The 15,953-nt window shown below is 55.7% G+C and overlaps 1 protein-coding gene across 1 annotated transcript in view; it reads left to right on the top strand.

The window, feature by feature from the left end:
• The window catches only part of HS3ST2 (heparan sulfate-glucosamine 3-sulfotransferase 2), a 33,804-nt gene extending 18,081 nt beyond the window's left edge, over window positions 1–15,723 (top strand). The window contains exon 2 of the mRNA XM_050968640.1: window positions 14,307–15,723. Within this exon, the coding sequence (XP_050824597.1) occupies window positions 14,307–14,925 (619 nt within the window). The 3' untranslated portion in view covers window positions 14,926–15,723. The remainder of the gene's footprint in view (window positions 1–14,306) is intronic.
• The last annotated feature ends 230 nt before the right edge of the window (window positions 15,724–15,953 follow it).

The raw sequence follows: 15,953 nt of genomic DNA on the forward strand, positions 1-15,953 counted from the left end.
GGGCCTTATGTCCACCATGGGTCAAACCAAAATCACAGTCCCCAAAGCCTCCAACCTACAGATGGACGAAACCTGGCTCACTTTATTCCATTATAAACCCACCCCACCCCCATTGGGAGGGCACTAAGACAGCACAGGTCCGTGTGCCCAGGAGTCTGGTAAGGTTGCACGTGTGAACACATCACAATTAGTCTCTCTAACTGCATGTACGCTTGATATTTATTTATCAATTCCTGTATTGCAGGGTTCTGCTGGGGAAAGTTTCTCCCCTCCAACCACCCACCCACAGCTCAGACTTCCAGATGCCTGGCCCAGCTCTGCTCAAACTTTCATTTTAAAAAACCAAACAATTCTCCTTTGGGCAGAGTCTGAGTATGGGAAATGTCAAGTTCTGAATGACTGAAAACATGGGCATGGCCTGGCTGCTGTGACCCGGCCTTAGCGACCGTGAGAGGGGTCAGCGAGTGCACCGGCTGGGAAGCAAGGCTCATGCATCCAGCATGGCCCAATTTGAAGACAGCCCCTGTCCTGAAAGGTTAGTAGAAAGCCCAGATCCCTGTGTGGAGCTGTGGCCTTGAAAACTGAAGCAGAGAAGGCAGTGCACTGGAGAGCTAAGGGGGATGAGCAGGAGGGAGGCTGTTTGCAGTAACCGCTGGCTTGCTCACTAGGATCTTTCTCTCTTCAGGCCGTCCATCACTATTGCTTTCTGTCAGTGCAAGCTGCTGCGTGGAGCATGGGAACGGGCATGCTCTCGCCTATGCAATAGCCTGGGCAAGGGGCACTGTTGTCACACTTGCAGTAGGGAATGATCTCAAGTTAACTCCAGCAGTGTCTGTCTTTTCTCCCGCTGTGTGCGTGGGTACTACTCTGAGCAGCCTTCATAGCAGTCTAGGTGCAGTGAGGCACAGGTACATTTCAGAAGGTGTTTGCTGTCGTCTCAGATGTTAGTCTCCAGAGGTCATATTTTGTCTTTTGTAGATTATTTTCTTTTCCATGCAGGTTTTGCAAGCTCCATCTCAGTCCTGCTGCCTCCCAGCCGTGGCTTTCAGAGGCCCAGTACCCCATGGTGCAGGTCTCAAGGGGACGTCAGCACATTCCTCATCTTGTATTGAGAGGAAATTGGTCCCTTCAGTACTAGCCCTGGCTGTCTCCATGTTCCCCAGCTCCACTTACCTGGAAGATCTTTAGACACCAGCAATGGAGCTGTGCCAGCAGCTGGAGGGGGAGGTCACCACCAGGGGTGCTCACCTTCCGTGTTTTGCTAAACTAAACAGTTGGTTTTTATACCTGCATGTGGCTAAACCCCGGGATTACACACACTCTGAGAAGAGTCAACTTCAGCCCTGTGAATCCTCTGTACACAACGAGCTACAGGAGCAAATATTTACTCAAGAGCCTCCCGCAACTTGGTTCTGCGTGGTTAGCCCCGCGGAAGGAAGCCATGATGTAATGTGTCGTTACGGGCACACGATTATCAGCAATATCTCCATCAGCCGATGAATTTTTGTGCAAGTCGATTCCTGGGAGGGTGTTTTGAGCATGTTTGACATCCAAGCATTGCAGCCAGCGAGGGAGCGTATGTTCCTGTAATGTGGGAGTGTTGCACAGGCCACAGGGAGCCTGAAGGGAAGTTAGAAAGAAATTAATAATTCAGGGTCTCAGAAAGGTGCTGCTGGGGAATTAACTCTTCCTGAGCTCTGCAGCCCATGTCATTAAAACAAAGCCAGTTTAACAACATGGGGCTGACTTTCAATACCTGTAGCAACTGCCTCTTCTCTTCTCTTCCCCTCCCAAATCCCAGTGTCACGTCTCCAGTGGGGGAGGTGGCAATGCTGGAGTTAGATTGTGGCCATTGGGCTGCGTGACTGTAGCTGGCAGAGGGGTGTGTTCTCTCCGCTGCAGGGCAGGAGTTTGGGCTGCAGCATGGGGCAGGGTGTTACAGAGTGAGTGCCTACTTGGAGGAGTTGGCAGGTGTAACAGAGTATGGGGGAGTCCGGCCCTGCAACCCTCTTCCTGGGACTCAGTGACTCTCAGCCAGCCAGTAAAACAGAAGGTTTATTGGACAACAGGAATGCAGGTTACAGCAGAGCTTGGAGGCACAGTCAGGACCCCTCAATCGAGTCCTTCTGGGAGTTCAGAAAGCTTAGTCCCCAGCTTGGGATTCCCTGAATTCCAACCACTCAGCCCAAAACTGAAACTAAAGTAACTCCCCTAGAGCTGGCCCCTTCCTTTGTCCCGCTTCCCGGGGAAAGGTGCTGACACCCCTCCCCCCTGCCTAGCTCAGGTTACAGGCTCAGCTCCTGTCCCTCACCTAAAGACATCCCTGGCTCTCCCATCCGCCACACAGACAGTCCCTACTCCATCACAGCAGGTCATGGGAGGATCTGCCTGAGACAGGCCCAAGACACGTGTGGTTACGCTCTGGCACATCACCCCCAGCCTGGGTGACCTAGCGGGGTGGAGCTGCGACTGTTAGGCAAGGAACGCTACCCATGAGTCTTTCGGCACAAAGCTGCAGCAGGAGCCTGATGAGTAAGTGCCTTCCTAGCCACTGACAGAAACAACAGCCTTCACCTTGTGGGACGCTCCCCCGGGGGCCTGTGTTCCCAGCCTCCTGGCCCTGCCCCTTGGCCCAGCTTGCCCCAGTAGCACAAAGCAGCGAGCACTGACGCGACGCTGAAAGGAAGCAGTGCTGGTTCCACCTCCCTGCACCCGTCCCCTCTTCTGCCCGCAGCCAGAGAGCTGGACAGCAGCGCTCTGCTGCCCAGAAGGGTGATGGGTCTGGTCTGAACCGCTGTGTGTTCGGATCCTGTGCAGTTGCAGCCTGGCTGTGGGGCTGCTGAAAGACAACCACGCAGCCCAGTGATGCTACCTGTGGGCAAACAGCAATGTTCATCGCCATATAGGCAGCCTGGCAAAGTGCCCAGGACCCTGGCACCCCAGTCCTGACAGTGCCCAAGTGGGAGCACTCACTGGACTGCAACGCCACGTGCCTAGCAAAAGCCACACGATAGGCAGGCTGCAAAAGCCTTGCTCGGAGCAGCTTGGCCAGGTTAGCAGCGTGGCTCAGGATGCAGGTTGGGGAGGGAACAGTAGGTGGCAGCTCCTCCTCCCAAGCCCACCGCCGCTTTCCCCAAGCATGCCCAGCCCCTCGGGGACTGATGCTACAGGCTGTGTAAGCACCTGGAGACGTGCCATGCCTTGGTCCAAGGGGCTCCTGCCAGTGCTGGATAACAGCAAGCAGGAGCTCCACGTTCTGGTGGCCTTAGACACACTAGGAATCAGCATTGTCTGGTGCATGAAAGACCAGACCCCATGGCAAATGGGTGCAGGGCGTTGTTAATACTGCTTAAGGCTCTGACTTTCCATCAGCAAAGCCTGTTGTGCTGCCGTCATGGATAACAGTATCAGGCCGTGGCTACGCTACAGCGGCACAGCCACGCTGAGTGTAAATGTTCCCACAGCGACGGCGGGGAGTTCTCCGTTGCTCCCTGGCGCTGCTACCTAGGCAGGCAGAACCATTCGTCCGTTGTCTGCACCAGGGGTTAGGTCAGTCTGGCTGTGGTGCTCTGGGGGGATTTTTCACAGCCCGAGTGCCACCACTGTGTTGACTGCACTTTTACAGGGTATAAATGAGACGTCCCTGAGCCACGGTGCCAGGTCTGGCCCAAGCACTCAGCCTGGCTTCATGATTTCTGGTAGGGTGCGTCCATGTTTGATGTGCTCTCCTGATAATGCAGACGTGGGGTGTGATTATACAAACAGCAGCCCCTGTCTCTGGGCTTCCAGGGCTCAGCAGTGCTCCTGAGCACAACGGAAGGTGGCAGGGCACTGCGGGAGGCCGTCTACCCACTATTTGAGCGGCTCCAGCCATGCGCTGATGGACTGCCAGCCTGGCCGTAACCTGCATGGGGAGGCCGAGGAGCCAAGCTTGCTGCCGACAGGCAGATGTGGGATCTGCATGGAATGCAGCGTCCCCTCTGCTCGCCAAGCCAAGCCAAGCCAAGTGAGAGAGAGAGTGTGCGTGCGTGCACGTGCATGCGGTTAGAAGTCGGGTAGGAGCCTTTGAAACCCTGGGCCCCTCTCTGGCTGGAAGCAGTCCTCTTTAGGTCAACCTCAGGGCATGGGAAAGCCAGTAACCAAGACAGGCTGGACCCTTTACCCCTCTGCTGTGGCCTAGATCTATCTTCCCTCCCCCCTCGGCCCGCTTCTCCACTAGCCCCCGCCAGGCTTCCCGGAGCAGGGCAGCGATGCATGGCTGGGCTGGGCTGGGCTGGGCTATAGTAACCAGCAGACACGATGTGTGTGTGTGCAGAGCTGAGGATACTGCAGTAGGGACCCCAACACACACCCCCGGCTCCTCGGTGGATCCAGAGCCTTTTGCTGAGGAACCCCTTTTTCAGGGCACTCTGTGAAATGAGCACGTGTGCTGGGCTGGGTGCCCTCCATGCTACTCCAGTCCCTGCCTGTGGAGAGACCGGGGATAGAGCAGCTGTTTTGACGGAGCCCCAGAGGCTGCAGAGAATTGCCATGTGGTGGATGTGTAGGGAATTATCCCATCCTGCTGAGTCACCTGTTCGGCTTTTCATTCCTTCAGCCTCCTTTCCCACGTGCCCCCATGCAGGAGGTAGAGCTGCGTGAACACTGCCTAGCCTGCGTGATAGAATATACCAGCTTTTGTGTCTATGTTTTCCGTAGAAGGTAATAAATAGAATCTACTTGTGTTGTCATCTGTGCAGTGCAGTGAAGCAGGCCTGTTCTCGGCTAGCAGACACCTCAGACCTGTTAGCAGGTATTGAGCCTGTGTGGACTCTTTAAGGCAGGTGGCTCTTACCCCACGTGGTTGTAAGGGGGAGGTGGGAGTCTCTCTCTAGAAGTAGAGGACCTAGGGGGCAGGCTGAGCATTCCTGGCAAGGAACCCTAAGAGCAGCCAAGCCTGTGGAGGAGTGTGAGCTGACTTGACTTGTTGGTTCATAAAGCCATGCCCCAGGAGGGGGTTGAGCCCTTCACTCTGTGCAGTGTGTGACTTTCTTCTGGAGCAGATTGAGAAGATGCCTGCCCAGAAGCCCTGGGTCTGGCTTGTCCATGCAATATGTTGGGTTTTGTTGGGTTGCACAATGCAGCCTGGGGCAGAGGCTCCTGACAGCTCATTTGGGGCCACCAAGGGTGAAATCTTGGCCCTAGTGAGTTCAGGGTAGACTCCCGTCCACCCCAGGTATTTTCACCAGGGGCAGTTTCTCTCTGATTACTCTTAATTGGGCTGGAGGACGTCTCTTCTGCTCATTCCAGTAATGTGGCCAAACAGTCCTGACATCTCAAAGCTTGAAGTGAGCTTTACTGCTCATGTCTGGTACCAAAAGGCTTTAGAAGCTTTGTAACTATCATCAAAAAGAATCTCTCATTCAAGAGGAATTAGTGCTGCACCTGCTGCCAGATTAATGTGTCTAATCATCCCTTTAGCCAGTGTTAGAAAATCTCCCCCTCCCCAGGTTAGTAACAAACCCAAGAGGAAAACTCCTTGGGCTCTTCCCCATGTGCCCCCTGCAGTCCGTGGGTTGGTGTGATTGAACGGCTGCTGTAGCACCTTGAGTGCTGGGGCTGGAGGCACAGCTGGGGCCATGCTAGGAGGAAGGCACGAGAGATCGAAGCGAAGGGGGCAGTGCTGGGCAGCGCCAGCAAGTGGGCTTTCAGGAAGCTGACACATTCAGGCTGGAGGGGAGCCCATCAAGCAGCTGGTCCCTGCCTCTGCTCTTTGAGAACCTCCAGTCTCTGGAAGAGGCCTGTCTGGCTGTGACTGGGTGATCTCGGGTGATACCTCGGGGTGTTGTGGTTGTCAGTGCTGTGCCTTATTCCCAGCTCCAGTCCTCAAGTGCATGCACCCTGTGAGGCCAGGAGCCCGCTGCTTCCCCTGCCAGGACCCATTGTGTGTAGAATTGGGATGTCTCTGCACAGGCAGGCATGGGGAAACGCGTGCACGCAGCATGTGTTCTAACCGTGTGTGGCACGTGTGCCATTGGACACATCCACAACGTGAATTCACAGTAGCCTAGACAGAGAGTTTGATTGGCCTGGACAGTGCTGGTACTTCAGACACTTTAAAATACCTCTGGGGGGCTGCATTTTAGCCTCTTGGGAAGAATGATGAGAAGCAAATGAAGCAGAATGTCTGGAGATGCTGAAAAGCAGGTGCCAGGAGTAGCAAATAAGCTGTGTTACCAACACTAATGCTGGGTAAATACACCGGGAATATTCCCACCACTAAAACAATGCAGTGGCTTGTGCTGCGTTCATGGCCTTGCATGTTCACTTTCCATGAGCACTCTAGCAAAGGCGTTTGCTGTCAGCAGCAGTCAAGGACACAGCAGGTTTAGAGCGAATGCTCCCAGGGAGCCCGGCTGGATTTCATAAATCAGGTGTTTGATGCAGAAGCTGAATGGTGGCAGTTCTGCTAACACAGTCACAGTAGAGAGGCAGCATCTTGTGACCCGTGTGTCCGTTCACAGCCCAGAATGTGGCTAGCGAATACTTGGATCTACCCTTGTGAGCCAGGTGACGATTGACTGGCCCATTGGGTGCTTTATAACATGAGAAAATTAGAGACTGCAGGAAAGGACTTGTGAAAAGAGGAAAAACTCGGGGAAAGGGAACAAGCTATTCCCTCGGGAGGAGCCAGGACTAGAGGCGACTAGGCGGGGCACTTGGGGCCCAGGTGAACCTCTCATCCTACAGCGCACGCGCTGTGGCTCCTCTCCAGGTGTCCTCGACCTTTCCTGGCAGCACTGCTGGGCTGGACGACGGCCCCTCGCCTCTCAAATCGGCTCCAAGGTGGATCACGGTGCCACACTTGCTGCTGTGCTGCTTGATGTGTTCATTTTATGTTTCAGTCCTTCCTCTTCCAGGCCCATCCCCCTGGCACTTGTGCACCTGCTGTCCCAGAGCTTTTGGGGTGTCTGAGGCTCCTGGAGAGGCGTCTGATTGGACCTGGACATTTCCATGGTGACACTTACATACAGCACCACAAATGACGCATACTTGTACTTGGGCCTAACTTTCCGCAGGAGCAGCTGAAATCAGTCTCTCCGCCCCTCCCAGGCCGGTTCTGAACTCCTTAGGAACCTGCACGGGCCGTCACACTGCACCCTCCTGCCTTCAGTCTCCAGCAGCCTGGCTGGCACAGGGAGGGCAGCCAGAGCAGGATCGGACTCATTGCTCTTGGCTAGTGCATTGACCTAAGTGAGAACCATGAGAAACCTCTTTCCCTGTGGCTGCCCTTGACTGCAGGGTCTGGCAGGAGCAGCATCTTTTGAATGTTCTCCCTGCGCTCCAGCCTCAGTCCGGAGCAGTAGCACATGAAGAGGAAAGCAGCTCCCTGGCGACCTCTCACAGTGGAACCTTTTACCCCAACCTGTCCTGCTTCACAAACCGCAGGCTCAGCCTCTCCTCCTCTCCTTCCCTTGCGCAGCCCCCTGCCTGGCTAATGCATCTCCCTGCTCACTCCCTTCAGAGGCATTAGGACATAACCATGTTTGTTTGCCCTTGGCTCAGACCCACTCCTGTGAGTGGCTCATTTAGCATGAGCTCGGATAGCGCAGGAAACCGCACGGGGGATTGCTGACACGGTAGCACGCTCCCACCACACACAATCCCCATAAGCTGGATCTCTGCTATGAGCCCTTGGTGTGTTCCACAAGGAGCAGGACATGGACAGGTTTCAAATCTAAACCACCTGTGGAAAATAAAGCTGAAGACTATGATGTGCCATGTGCATGCAAATAACTCTGCCAGTGCAGAAGTCCAGAACTGTCATTTTAAAGTAAACTGTAATTAAGTTTGCAAGGCGTGTTCCAGCTCCTGCAGGCCGGGGATCCCACCGTTACCGTAACGGTGAAGTCTGGATAACGCTTCTCCCCCTTGCCTGCTTTCAGAGGTGATCTATGCCTCTTGTCAGGCTATGTTTTGTTGTCTCAGCAATCTCCGTTGCAGCAAGCACTGGGCATCCGCTTAAAAAAAAAATCCTCTTGTCTCATTTCAGTAATTTACTATGCAGTTATTTTGCATTTTTTCATAATTGATTAGAACGTGTAATTTCATTTTTAAATACATAGACCTAATAGCTCACGTAATGAAACGCTAACAAGCCTGACGATGGGCCATTAATGAAACAGCAGTTTGATGATTCCCTGCCAATAGCTTGTAATGGTGAATCGCTTCTCAAGCTGCCTTGCCCTGATTTACGACACAAACTTGTGAGTGAGCGAGAGCAGCAGTGGGGCCTGGCACTAAATTACCATTTCCTGGCAGTCATTAAACAATAGGAATCATAACCTGGATTTATGGGGTCTAAAGCAGGGCAGGGGGACAGGCCTATTAAGCCAGGCCCATGTTCTGGTACCAATATAGAACAGGCCTATTAATTTATGCAAACTAATTACTTGACTCTCTTTCTCATGAGAAATTTGGTAGAGCGAATGGGCACTGCACAGACCCATAGAAATACTGCAACCCCCAGAAGGCACCTGCCATCCCTGCTTTTGCAGGGGGGGATGGGCATGGTGCCATGCCTGACACAAGGCAAAGGCAACGCTCGGGGCTGATGGCAATGTTGACAGCGGCTGTGGGGCTAATGGCTGAAGTAAATGGCAAGAACGAAGAGGGGTTAAGAGTCCGAAGCTCCGGGAGTTCAGGCTCCAGCCTCGTGCTCCTGCCCGCTCAATGCAAACGGAAGGATCTCCAGGACGCGCTGGCAGATCCATGTCCCTGGCAAGCGGGTTGTGCAGGGCTGGGGAAGCTCAGAGGAGCTCACAGCCCCTGCAGTGGGTATTTGCAGGGGCAAGCGGTACAGCGGCTGAGCAGGAATGCCCCTGTGCCTTGAGTGCTATTCAGCTTCTTGCTAGGCCAGTCCACCCCCCTCGAGGTGACAGCATGGCCCTGTCCAGCTAGGCACGTGGCCCAGCGGAGCCCACGAGTTGGCATGTGCTGGGTCCCTCTGCAGGCCCAGGCCCCAGAGGATGGGAGTTTGTTACAGCTGCTAGCTTTCACCCTGGAGCTCTGGCTCGTGCTGTCAGCTCTGGAGGTCCCAAGCTCAATCCCTAGCATCCTCACCCTCCAAGCAGGGCTCGGCAGGGTATGCCAGCACTTCAACTGTCCCTGATGCAAAGGGGCCGGGTGGACACTGCAGCATCCTGTGCAGCTCTTTCCTTTTCAGTGTTGGTGAAAGAGGCTTGAATGCAACGGTGGCACAGCAGGGTCCCCACACTGCTTCTGCACTCCCCGGGCCTTACCCCGTGGGGCAGGAATGAGGAGGAGTGTCTGCACCATGGGGGGCAGTAACTGCTGACTGTGGTGGGGGGTCAGTTTTTTCAGCGTGCTGGCCACATGGCTGCAGGCCACTTGACGGAGATGCAGTCACCAGGGTGTGCTTAGTGAAACCAACTAGATGTTGGCAGCACTTAGCCCCCCATGTGCCAGGTGCCCAAGAACCCTGCCTCAAGGGCTGAGAGGGGATCCTATTGCAGGGGTTGCTCAGTTGGCGGGCTGCCCCCTGACCACTTATTTGTAAACTGTTAATGGCTGCTCCGCGTCTGGCCCCCCCAAGCTGTAATAATGCCTGCAATGCACAGGGGATCGAAGGAGGGAAAGGCCCAGAGAGTAGTGAATGGAGCTGGCCCAAAGAGGGGCTTTTCTCACAGAAATCTGCACCTTTTCAATCTTGGCAGTTCACCCACCTGCAAAATGTCGTCTTTTCACCAACTGGTGTTTCTCCCTCAAAAGCCCCTGCACCCACCTGGCTGCGTGGGGTGGTGGGGTGGGGTCCCGGTGGGGGCACCCAGCTTGCTATGCTCTGCTTTGCCCACTTGGGTAGGTAACGGGTCCATTTCCACCGAAACCGACTCTGGGCTTGAGCAATTTACATTTTCTGCAGAATTTTGCAAACAAGATGAAATGTCACTTCCTGGCCCGTAGGTGAGAACGTTCCAGTTGTGCATGAGGGGCAGGTTGGTTTATTGGCAGTAATTTCACGACCCTAGTGCTGCTGTCCTGTAGCAGGACTGCTCACAGGAGGACACCCAGGGCAGACTCTGGGGCAGAAGCTAGGGTGACCATACGTCCCGTTTGCACGGGACAATCCCATTTTCAAGCCTTGTCCCGGCCATCCTGACTTTTTTGGCAAAAGGAAGCATTTGTCCGTTTTCTCTTGCTGACTTGGTCAGCTGACGAGCAAATGGGACAAACGCCCACTTTTGCCAAAAGAGTAGGGGGTGGAGGTGGCAGGGGCTGAGCAGTGAGGGAGGGCTCGGCTCGGGCTCCAGCGACTCCAGCCTCACGCAGGGGGCAGGCAGAGCTTGGGTTAGTGGGTCAGGCCTGCCCGGAGAGGAGGGCTCTGACCAGCCCCCCACAGTATTCCATATTCCCTTTGGAAATTTTGGCCCCTCCAGCAGAAGCCTTTTCTAAACCTGAGTTTCCCTGGACGCTTTGCTGAGAAGCCCCTTGTGAAAACCCAGTGCTCATGGGCCTGTCTGCAGAGAGCTGAGTTCTGTGATATTCTAAGTGTTCTGAACTCTCATCCGTTCCATGGGAGCTGATGGTGCCTGTCTGTCCCAGAAGCCCTCAGCACCTCCCAGGATCAAGCCCTTAGTCCCAACCCTGGCCTGTAGCCCCTAGAAATGCTTTGCTTTCTATCTGCTGGCCACCCGGGGCATGGCTGTAAGATCAGTGTGTGACCCTCTCCTGCCGAATCACCACGGGCGGCACGGCTGCCATTGCTTTCCCTGTCTGCCTTGCTCCGGGTCAGACTGCACAGCACCTGATCTCGTCTATTAAAGTGACTCATGCTCTGGGTCCTTCTCCACCCTGCTCCGTGGCCTCCCTCCTAGAGGGGTCTCACGCCAGCAGGGCCTGAGAATCTCCACTGTTCTTCCCCAGCACTTGTAAACTTTCCCTGGAGCACATAATCAGGTTGAATTAATCTGTGAGTCTCACTGAGCTGACCCAGCGGTGCTCCAAAGGGTGGTTCTTCGGCCTGCACTGCTCTCTCACACGGGATCAGTCTCTGAGCACATCTGGGCTGGGCCACGGCCTGCTGCCTGCACTGCCTACAAGCAGAATTATCTCCATGGTCCAGGAGGTGTGAGCCCAGGGCATCCCAGAGGGCACTCAGGCCTTGTGGGCCCATCCCTTGGGGCTCCCCTGCCCACGCCAAGAACCTCATTCCCCCAAATCCCCTCATTCTCTGACAGCAGCAGGGCCCTATGCTGCACACAGTAGTCAGGCATCATCGCCACATTTCCTCTCACTCCCAGGCCTCATGGGTGGGAAATAGTGTTGGCTGGAGTGGGTATCAGCAGCCTCCCTCACCCTGCTGCCATCGCCAGGTTTGGCAGCTGCGGGAGTGCTTAGTCTGTCTGGAGCAGGGCTGGGCGAGCCGGTCTCAGCCAGCAATGGACGCACGATTGCACCCTCACTGGCTTGTGGCCTTCAGTGCTGAGCGATCGGTGTGGTTGGAGGAGGCTGGTAGGAGCCACTTTCAGCCCCTGGCATCATGGGGCATCCATCTCACACGGTGGCACACCTGCCCCCTGCCAGGGAGGCACCCATGTGGTGGCCTGGAACTCCCTGGTGCAAACATCTGCACCAGTGCAGAGCCCTGGCCCTCCCACTCCCCAAGGCCATTCCCGCTCATGTCACAAAGCAAATACGACAGGCTGCAAACCTGGCGGCGTGGTGGCTTTCAGCCAAGCACCCACCGGCACAGCACGGTTTGCAGGCTCTGCCCAGCTCAAACTGGGAGTGACCCACCCGGTAATAAATCCAGGCCTGATTAACTCAATCATTTGTTCATAATAAGCCAGATTGATGGATAAATCTGTCTTGCCGATGGGGTTATTTGATTGAGCTGCTCAGCCGTCAAAGCCCATGATTTCAATAGCCCCACACAGGGCCTGGACCCCAAGTGCAGTGCCCTTGCTGACTAGTCTGGCTGGTGTGTAGCCACCTGACCTGGCCAGTGGCTCCAGAGCCAGCCCCATGCTGGTTCCTGAACTGCTCAGCACGATGCTTTCAACACCCTGGGCCAAATGCGCCGTGGAAACCAGCAGTGTCACAGCAGGCAGGAGCTTGGCCCCAGTGCTTGCAGGCTGGCTTCTTTCACACTATTTTTAGCTTGTGTCGGGGAGCTGCCGGTGTCCCCCCTCTGGCGCCACAGGAGGCACGCAGCAGCCGCCCCAAGGAGCCAGCGCGTGGCCTGATGGCACTAGGGATACAGCTCTTGTGCTTAGCGAGTGTTCCTAGGAAACCGTTGCCAGGGTGCTGAGCACAGCTGTGGGGCAGCTGCTCTCGCACCTGCTGGGTGCACAGCTGGAGCCTGAGCTGGGGGCCAGACATGGGGATGGAGTCGCCACGCTTGGATCCCAGTGTAAATCAGGCACAGTGGTGCTGTAGTCAGGGACGTCAGCGGTGCACGTGCAGGATGGGGAGCATCTGTAGGCTCCCTGCTGGTCCGGTGCAGCGTGTCCCCAGGGGCAGGGCAGAGTGCAGGGGTCAGCTGCTGTGCAGCCCTCCCATGGCCTGTGGAACGGGGTAACGCTCCATCGCGAGCCTGGGGCTGCCCCTTCATTGCCAGCAGGACACTGGGCTCCTCCAAGGGTCTTGGCCCCCTCCTGCCCTGCTGGCACAACTGCCCATTGGTTACAATGCCTGGCCTGCGACGTGGGCTCATGGGGGGGTGGCCCAGCAGAACCAGCACAGCCAGCTGGGAAAGGGGCTGGGGGGTACAAAGCACTAGTACTCTCAGCTGCCCCTGCAGGGTCAAGCCCAGCCAGATACACACGCTGCAGCTTGGCCCAGGGCAGGGCCTTTGCCATGGAGGGGTCCCGGGAGCAGCCGTGGAAAGGAGGAAACCCTCCATGGGCCCCGAGAGTCAGACCAAGGCCTGACTTGAGTTTGTCGGAGGAGGGGGGCGGGTGGTAATTGGGAGCAGGTGCTGGGTTCCGTGGAGCGGCCCATTGAGGCCAGGCCCTGCCCATTCATGCTGCCTCTCACTCTCCCTGAGCGAGGCACCCATCCATGTCCTATGTTGGCCCAGGGCAGAGGGAACTGGAGTAGCAGCTCTGCTTTCGCTCCGAGGTAGCTGGGCACCTGGGCTGTCCCCAGGCTGCACTGCGTTGTCCACTAGCTCGGTGTTGGGGGACCCATTAGAGAACACAGGGTCTCCGGCTCCACCACTGACTAGTAGCTGTGCAGCCCCCCACTGAGGGCTGGCTTGTGGCTCCTGCCAGGGGCTCAGACCCTTCGAGGCCGGTTGGTTTGTCTTTGGCGCTGTGCCCCACATAACGGCAGGCTCCGGGGCCAGCACTCTGGCTTTGTTCGCTCATTAATGCAATCAGGGCACACTGAAACAAGGCAATGGTAATAATTCCAGAAGGTGCCAGCTGCAGATTGGTTTGTAAATGGCAAAAGTGCTGTAGTAACAAAGGGGAAAAGCTTGACCTGCAGCTCCCAGGGAACCAGGCTTGTGAATGGAGAGGGGGCTGTGAGCAGAGCGCCTGACACTGCGCAGTGCTGGCAGCTCTGGGCTCAGTTCAAGCTGCTTTCTTTTAAAACTGCAAAGGAATTTCCTGCTTTAAGATGAAGGAAGAACGGCCCCAGCGCAACACAGGCTTCCTTCTGCAGCGCTGCCCATGCCCCTCGGGCCTGACCTGCAGCCCCCTGTGACTGCTGCTTTGCATGCCCCATTGCTCTGCCAGAGCCCCTCCCTGCTGGCCAATTGAGGAAGGGGGGGCATGTTTGTCAGGCACGGGAGGTCAGGTTCTGGTCTTGCTGTGAAGGCCTAATCCTGCTCGAGTCCATGCATGGGGTGCAGAGGAACTACCTACTCCAGTGCAGCAGGAAACGATGTGGGTGAGTGGGTAGGTCGCACTCCCCTCTTCGCATTACTGCTGATGCCAACACCCCACTTGATAATAGGGGCAGTGTGGTGCTGGAGGTCTGGGGGGCTGGTCATTCAAAGGCACTTTCAGACTTTTCACAGGAGTAGGGGTGATAACCCAAGTCTTGGCCAAGTCCACTGGGTGTCTCTCAATCCCTCTCGAAGTTTCAATCAGGCACCATCTTGTTTTCAGTCCTGCACTTGCCTGGTTAGTGTCCCTGTGACCCACCTCCATGGTGGGGACATTGAGGTGGGCTCACTCCATTTCTGAGACAGATGTTCTAAATGTCCATCTGTCTGTCTGGGGCACCTGGGCTGTGTTTGCAAGCGCCTTGTGTGGGTCCCAGCTCCTGTCCTCACCTGTGCGTTTCTTTGCTTACAGAAGCTTGATGCCCAGGACACTCAGCAGCCAAATCACAATGGAAAAGACACCCAGTTACTTTGTCACCAAGGAGGCCCCACGGCGGATCTTCAACATGTCCAGAGACACCAAGCTGATCGTGGTGGTGCGGAACCCGGTTACCAGGGCCATCTCGGACTACACTCAGACGCTCTCCAAGAAGCCCGACATCCCCACCTTCGAAGGGCTGTCCTTCCAGAACCGCAGCCTGGGGCTGGTGGACACCTCGTGGAACGCCATCCGCATCGGGATGTACGTGGTGCACCTGCAGAGCTGGCTCCAGTACTTCCCCCTCTCCCAGATCCACTTTGTCAGTGGGGAAAAGCTGATCACAGACCCGGCAGGGGAGATGGGCAAAGTGCAGGACTTCCTGGGCATCAAGCGGGTGATCACGGACAAGCACTTCTACTTCAACAAGACAAAAGGGTTTCCCTGCCTGAAAAAAACAGAGAGCAGCACTTTTCCACGCTGCCTGGGCAAGTCCAAAGGGAGAACTCATGTGCAGATAGACCCTGAGGTGATAGAGCAGCTCCGGGACTTTTATAGACCATATAATATTAAATTCTATGAAACCGTTGGGCAGGACTTCAGGTGGGAATAAATGTCCAGGCCCAGAGCGGTGGTGAGGCCAGCATGCCGCAATCTTCCATGAGAGTTCAAACTGGAGGCCAACGAGCAAGCCGCCCCCTCCGTCGGCCATCTTGTCCTTCCTCACAGGTGCTGGTGAGAGCGGCTTTCTGGACCCTGTGGGAGGCCAGGCTTTTCCAGGCCAAAGGCCAAGGAGGATGTGGAGTTATGTCCCCAGGCCAACATGTGCCAGGAAGTGACCGCTGGACACAGCCAAGCCCTCACCAGATTCTGTCAGCAGCTGGGGGGCTTGTTTGGCATTTGGTTTTTACGCTGTGACGGGGCACACCCTGAGCAGCCAGAAGAGGCCCTGATGGGCCATGTGGAGGCCACGGGCCATCTGATTTTTAATGGTGGCTGGTCGATACACACTGCTGCCCAGGCGCAAACTGCCTGGCATGTACCTTGTGCATGTTCCGAAAATAACCACCAAGTGGAGCAATCCCTGGCTAAAGCTGCCCGGGCTCTGGGTGGGTCAGTCTCTCTCGCTGCCCAGTCCAGTTTACCAGGACTAGGATGAATGCCCCACGCCCGCAGGGGCTGGGGCCTGCATGGGGCTCTATGACCCATGGGAAGCCATGCGTCTGAGGCTGGGGTGGGCCTCTCCATTTTGCCTTTGTCAACTGAGCGAAGTATGTACCCATGACGATGGTGATGTGTATGCTTGAAAAAAATGTTTCCAACCACATTGTGATGATACTTTGTCCTGTGAATAAAGCACAGATTTCTGCTGATACGGGTACTCTATTGCCACTGGTTTTCTTGTTCAGCATGTGACTTCCTGTGAAATAAAGATGAATAGAACTGGTCCTTATTGAGGTCCTTTTCTTAGGAATGGTCTTTCCACAGCTGGGTTCGCCCTGCACCCAGCATGGGGTCTGTGCTCAAACACGCCCTCATACACTATGCAAAACTGCCAATACATCAGGCGCTGGCCAGATTCTGCAGTGACGGGTGCCAGAGAAGAAACGAGGGAGAGAAAACGAGAGAAAACCAGGCCAT

This window comes from Gopherus flavomarginatus, chromosome 9, assembly GCF_025201925.1.
Source record: "Gopherus flavomarginatus isolate rGopFla2 chromosome 9, rGopFla2.mat.asm, whole genome shotgun sequence".
Taxonomy (NCBI): domain Eukaryota; kingdom Metazoa; phylum Chordata; order Testudines; family Testudinidae; genus Gopherus; species Gopherus flavomarginatus.